Source organism: Pteronotus mesoamericanus, unplaced genomic scaffold (genome assembly GCF_021234165.1).
Source record: "Pteronotus mesoamericanus isolate MK-2021 breed Mesoamerican mustached bat unplaced genomic scaffold, CSHL_Meso_final contig_238, whole genome shotgun sequence".
Lineage (NCBI taxonomy): Eukaryota > Metazoa > Chordata > Mammalia > Chiroptera > Mormoopidae > Pteronotus > Pteronotus mesoamericanus.
This window is the reverse complement of record NW_026555099.1, coordinates 578,379-584,448: the sequence shown is the minus strand read 5'-3', so window position 1 is coordinate 584,448 and position 6,070 is coordinate 578,379. Positions and strand designations below refer to the sequence as shown.

Sequence of the window (6,070 nt, the reverse complement as noted above, 5' to 3'; positions counted from 1 at the left end):
GCCCCTGTAGTTCGGATACATAAGAGATCAGCACAGAATCATGAAGGGAGGGAGGCTCCCAGAGGGACACTGCTGTGGGGAGAATTAATTCCACGCCTGTCAGGAAACCAGCCTTAAACTGCAGCTGCAGCTGCTCTGAAGCTGCTGCCTGTTCTCTGTGTGCCCTGAGTGCCCCCTGGTGTCCTGAGCACCCCCTGCAGTCCAGCCCTCCTTTCTCCTTCAAGGAGGTTTTTGTCTGGGCTCACACTGACTTCCCCTCATTGTGTCTGTGGTACAGTAATACACGGCCGTGTCCTCAGCTCTCAGGCTGTTCATTTGCAGGTAGAGCTCGTTCTTGCCATTGTCTCTGGAGATGGTGAATCTGCCCTTCACAGAGCTGGCGTAGTATGTGCTACCACCACCACTACTAATGTCTGAGACCCACTCCAGCCCTTTCCCTGGAGCCTGGCGGACCCAGCTCATATCATAGCTACTGAAGGTGAATCCAGAGGCAGCGCAGGACAGTTTCAGAGATCCCCCAGGCTTCACTAAGCCACCTCCAGACTCCACCAGCTGCACTTCACATTGGACACCTGCAAACACAAAAACATCCTTCTCAGTGAACTGTCATTTGTCCGCTGTTTCTCTCAGTCATATCCACTGATACACTCAGTGTCACTAGTTCTCCATAAATTACCTTTTAAAATTGCAACAAGGACAACCCAGCTGAGCCCAAACTGCATGGTGAGTGGGCTGTGTTCTGTCCCGATAAGAGACTGGTAAAACCTCTCTCAGGCTGTGCTCCTGTCGCAACGCTGCAAGGGTGGAACTGGGCTGCTTTTATTGAGTACAGGAGCCTTATTTGCATATCCTCCTAGTATATAGGGAGCTCTGTGTTTGGACGGTGACAAGGAGTACATGGTACCAGAGTGTGACATATCTAAGTCCCTTCTCTGTCAAGAATTACTCCTCACATTTGAGCCTAGAATATCTTCACTGCCTCAACAACTGCAGGAGTAGGATACATAAACCTGGAAAGTAAATTGTAATAAACTAGAGTGATTTAAAATGAGAAAGGCCTTTGAGCATCAACAGTAAGTAACCCACCAAGAAAATTCAACACTCATGACCAGAAGGAGAATAAATAGTGCAGGGGATTCAATATCAGGTGATGGGAAATTACATCTCAACCTATTTCCTCACAAAGTAATCAGAATATGAACTAAGAACAGAGTGTGACCCTGGAGTTTATAAACCCAGAGTTGGAGGAGTTGAAACATCTGTATGGATCATTGGGAGACAGAAGTGTGATCTCTAGAGAGAAGCAGACAGTGGTCCTGAGTCATGTTCCTTCAGTGGAATTTGGTGCTGAATATACAGCAGCCTTGCTACCTCAATTTTGGTTTTCTTCCCCAGACTCAATGGTAAAACTAAGTTCAAACACTCCTGAAACAGAAAACAAAAAACAAAATAAACAAACAAAACCCTTAATCATTACTGTCTGCTTTCTTGAAGATGTACGTAGAAATTGAAAGGTATTTTGAAATATTAGAAAGTTGATTATGGAACACCTTGGTGCAACCAACTAACGGAAAATAACAGATATAAATAATATTACCTTTGACAGATAACTTTCAAAATGTACGGTCTTTACCCATGCCTTTCCTCATCTGTACATGCTGAAAAGAAATCCTGGGCAATCGCTCCTTTTCCCCAGTTGGGACAGTCAATCTAAAAAATCCATACCCAGCAGGAGAATGCTCCCTGGCTCTCATTCTCTGACCACAACAAACTCTAAGCCAGGCTTCTGGCTCAGCTCTCAGAAGTCATTTCACACCTGCTGGAGATGCGTGACATGCTCTCCTGAGACCTAGACAATGTCAGAATGGAGCTTCACCTTATCCCTGGCTGTGTGAGCATCATCAGAACCACTTCTGAAGCTCCTTTAGGTGAGAGTCACTCTGAGTTTGCACAGGGGCCACAGACAACAGTATTGTATACATGTCACTGGGACAATGGCCACCACCATCATCGGGCCTTATTTCCATACAGGAATAACCACTGCTTCTTGAGGTGATGGCAAGTGAGATCTGGCAGTTGCCATTTACTGCTGAGTAGCCTTGGTATCCCAATCCTGAATGTGGAAAAGATGCCGGAGCAAATAACATGTGAAGAGGAAACCCCACACTATGTGGTCACCAAAGTCTTAGCCTCATCCTACACCTGTTCCTGGGGTGGATGCTCAGATCTCTGGCTCCTGAGTACCCCCTGGTGTCCATAGCACACACTGCAGCCCAGCCCTCCTGTTTCCTGCATGGAGGTTTGGGTCCGGGGTCAAGGTGATACCTCCTCATGGTGTCTGTAGCACAGTGACACATGGCGGTGTCCTCAGTGCTCATGAAGCTCAGCTTTAGGGAGAAATGGTTGCTGCATGTGTTTGGGTCAATGACTGACCAACCTTTAAGAGATGTATGTAATCGTTTTACCATTTGGACTTGTAGCGTGTCCTTCCCAGCCACTAGAGCCCTCTCCCTGGGGCCTGCTTGAGCCAGCTCCAAGTAGCACTGTTGCTGAAGACACTGCCCCAAGGTGGCACAGGGGAGGGAGAGGGTCTGCCAGGCCTGCACCTCCTTGGAGCCTGACTCCTGCAGCTCATCTAGGACAGGATTCCTGAGAACAGCAGCAACAACAACAACAACAAAACACAATGAGGTTAATGACTTCTTACCTCTGTAAATACTGCTGTGCACCTTCAGGTCTCCAATCATGGATCCCATGAAAGACTCATCATGAGAAAGAAGAAGAGGAAAGAGCAGGCATTTTCCTGGTCAGACTGACTGAGCAGACACTGCAGCCCCCTGTGTGTGGATACACTTAAATAAGAAGGCACACCTGAAATTTCCTGAGCATTGCTCACTGATATGAGGCCCTGGATGCACACAGCCCGCTCAAACATGGCCCCAGGTTCCTCTGCTTGGGGCTAGTTGGACCCAAGGCAAATACATAGACAACGGTGCTCAGTGGTAGACCCCTGGGTGTGAGCATGTGGATCTTTCATCAATCCTGGAACCTGTATGCCCATATTAATTGATTGGATTTAATTAAGTAATTACTTCACTCAACACTGATACCAGTTACACATCTAGACAACAGAGACAGTAGTGGCTGTCCCCGTGTTCCTGTGGTCCCATGGCAGGTGCTTCTGAGTCAGACACGTAACACATGATCCCAGCCCTAGGATTCCAAATAACCCTGAATGCAGCAGGGGTGCATGTCAGTTGCTTCTGCCTGGGAGGACACTCTGTGGAAAGGAAACAGGTCTGGGTTTGCATTTCACTTACAGATGAAGGTGCCTTGAACCTGAGCATGGAGAACTGAGGAAGCTTCTCTGCCAGGGGAGGGGTTGGCACCATTCTACCCCCAGTGCCCAGGTGGGTGGATAGAAGTTCTTCCTTCTAGAAGACTGCAGGGGTGATTTCTCAAAGACTAATGGCTCATGACACATGACCTCTGTGGAAAGGGAGTCTTAGGGGAGAGTTTCTGCTTGGTGACACTACTCCACGCATGGTGTGGAGCCAGGTCTCCTCTGCCTCTTTCTGGTGAAGCCCCAGCTAAACACATGTGCACTGTCCTCTAAGTCAGATACATCCATGGCTGGGGCAGGGCACATCACCACTTCTAAGGAAAACCAAGAGCCCCACCAGGCCAGGTAATTGGTGTGGGACCACTGTCCACTGCTGGCCCCTGCACCTAGCTGGGTGTCACTGAAAGAAAGGCCATGGTGTGGCAATCTCTCCGACTGTTGCAGTTCATGGCCTGAGGAAGGCGCCAGGAGGAGGACAGAGCAAGATTCTCATCTGTGCCCTTGACAGGGCCAGGTCCCTTCAAGCCCTGGTGTCCTCCCAACAGAACTGCAAAGGGAATGGCTGTGGGGCCTCTGCCTGCAGGCAGATCCTCAAACCTGGACTGACCTCAGTGGGACCCATTGGAGAAGACACAGTGGCACAGCCTGGTGGTCCTTGCAGCAGCCTCACAGCCCCACCTGGGAGCTTCCAGTCGAGCTGGGAATTATCTTTCTGGTTGTGGGTGGGAAGGTGGTTATTTATGTCACCACTGGTGACTGGTGAGACTATGACCTCCATTTTTTTTTCCACCATGTGTGGGGAGACAGTGATACCTGGGGTGGCAGGACAAAGAGGTGTTTCTGGAAATGGCAGGTGCAATGCCTTCATCCACACTCTCACAGTGTTTTCTCCTGACTCACTTTAAGTTGTGAGGCCAGAAGGAGACACTGTCTCATATGTGATGCCCTTTCCTTTGCTGCACATTCTGAGCCCAGAGGGAGGTCCAGGCTTGCTGGCAGAGGAGGGGGCCCTGGTTGGTGAGAGGGCCTTGCTGAGGCAAACCAGACCCTCCAGGATCTCAAATGTTCATCCATCTTTTTTTTTTCTGAGAACCTAACCCTGTGCTGGGTTCTGAGCAGTTCTGATACAGGGTTGGGGAGGGAGTCAAAGAAATTTCTGAAGGAACTGGAACCTTCCTAGTCCTATGTATTGTGGGAATGAAGACCTTCCCCGGGGTCTTGCCAGGGCCCACGGTGCAGCTTTGGAAACTGGACAGGATTCCTGGCTGAGGGTGGTGCTATGAGAGTTGACATTATCATGGTGTGGCCTCACTGCCTCCCAAGCTTCATCTGCGAGGATCATGGCAGCGCGCATTCACCACCATTGCCTGCCTCACAAGTGCCCTGGGTCTTCTGAGAAAAGGCACACTGTTCTTTTCTGAGGTTATGCAATTATTTGTAATTATACACACACACACACAGATTAATAAATATAATTAGTATATATAATAAATATAATTAATAAAATAAATAATTATATATATATACTAGTTAATATACAGGCACCGAGAAGCTGGAAAATAAAAAATCAGTTTGGAAAGAAAAAAGAAACGACAAATATGAAAACAAGGAGAAAACACCTTAGGATGAATCTGAAATTTCATGTACAAGATCTATCCACATAAAGTTATAAAATGTTGCTCAGAAAATATGATTGGAGGAAGAGATATACCATACAGTGTGTTTGCAGATAGAAAATTCAAAATAATTAAGATGCCAATTGTCCCTAAATAACATTTACAGTTTCAATTCAATCCTGTCAAAACCCCAACATGTTTTTGAAATAAACAAGCTGCTTCTAAGAATTTTGAGTAAATGTAATAAAGCTGGAAGAGCAAAACATTTTGAAGAGCATATTTGGAGTGATGTACCAAATATTCATCACTTTTGGAGACAAAGATTCACCTATACCTAGAGTGACTGAAACCACACGGTCTTGGCACATAGTAGGCACAGGGGGCAACGGAACACAGCATGGCCCATGAAGGACACCATCTTTCCTTTTTGACATGACTTGGGATACAGGGCATGGTGAGCCGCTCCGACTCTCTGTCATTGCTGGTGGGCCTGCAGAGTGTCACAGCCATGTTGAATGATGGCTCGGTAGTTTCGTACAGAACCGAACATACTCTCACCACAAGATCCAACAGTCATACTCTTTGGTATCTAACCAAAGAAGAATAACAACTATGTCCTCACAGAAACTGGCATATTTATCCATATTTTCCCAAATTTGGAAGCAACTGATATGTCCTGCGGGAGTCAGATGGATAACAAACTGTGGCCCATCCTGACAATGGACACTGAAGTGCCCCATAGATCTGGCTGAAATAATAAAGGGTGTGATGGAAATGTGAAGTAGAGTTGCCTGAAAAACCAAACCCAAGTTATTATTTCAAGAATGAAAGTGACCAGTGAGGATGATGGCAAGGAAGAGGTGGTGTAGAATGAGACAAAAGAGAACATCCGTTGAACGTGACATCACCACGTTTTATACACATGGCAGCACAGGTTAGAGTTGACTGTGTAGACCAAATACTAGCATGAGTATGTCTGCTTGATGTTATATATGCAGTTTTCTGGGTTTTTTTATAACGGACTAAGTGTACAATAATTTTCATTGCTACTTGTAGATAGTTGTATAAAGAAAAGACAGAACATTTTAAATGTGTGTAGTAAGATTTCTAC

At 46.7% G+C, this 6,070-nt stretch overlaps 1 gene segment (V, D, J or C); it reads right to left on the bottom strand.

The window, feature by feature from the left end:
• Positions 1-219: 219 nt before the first annotated feature.
• On the bottom strand, positions 220-787 carry LOC129069706 (immunoglobulin heavy variable 3-23-like). The segment is given in 2 exon segments: positions 220-572; positions 677-787. Coding segments are annotated over 2 exon segments (399 nt in total).
• Positions 788-6,070: the final 5,283 nt, after the last annotated feature.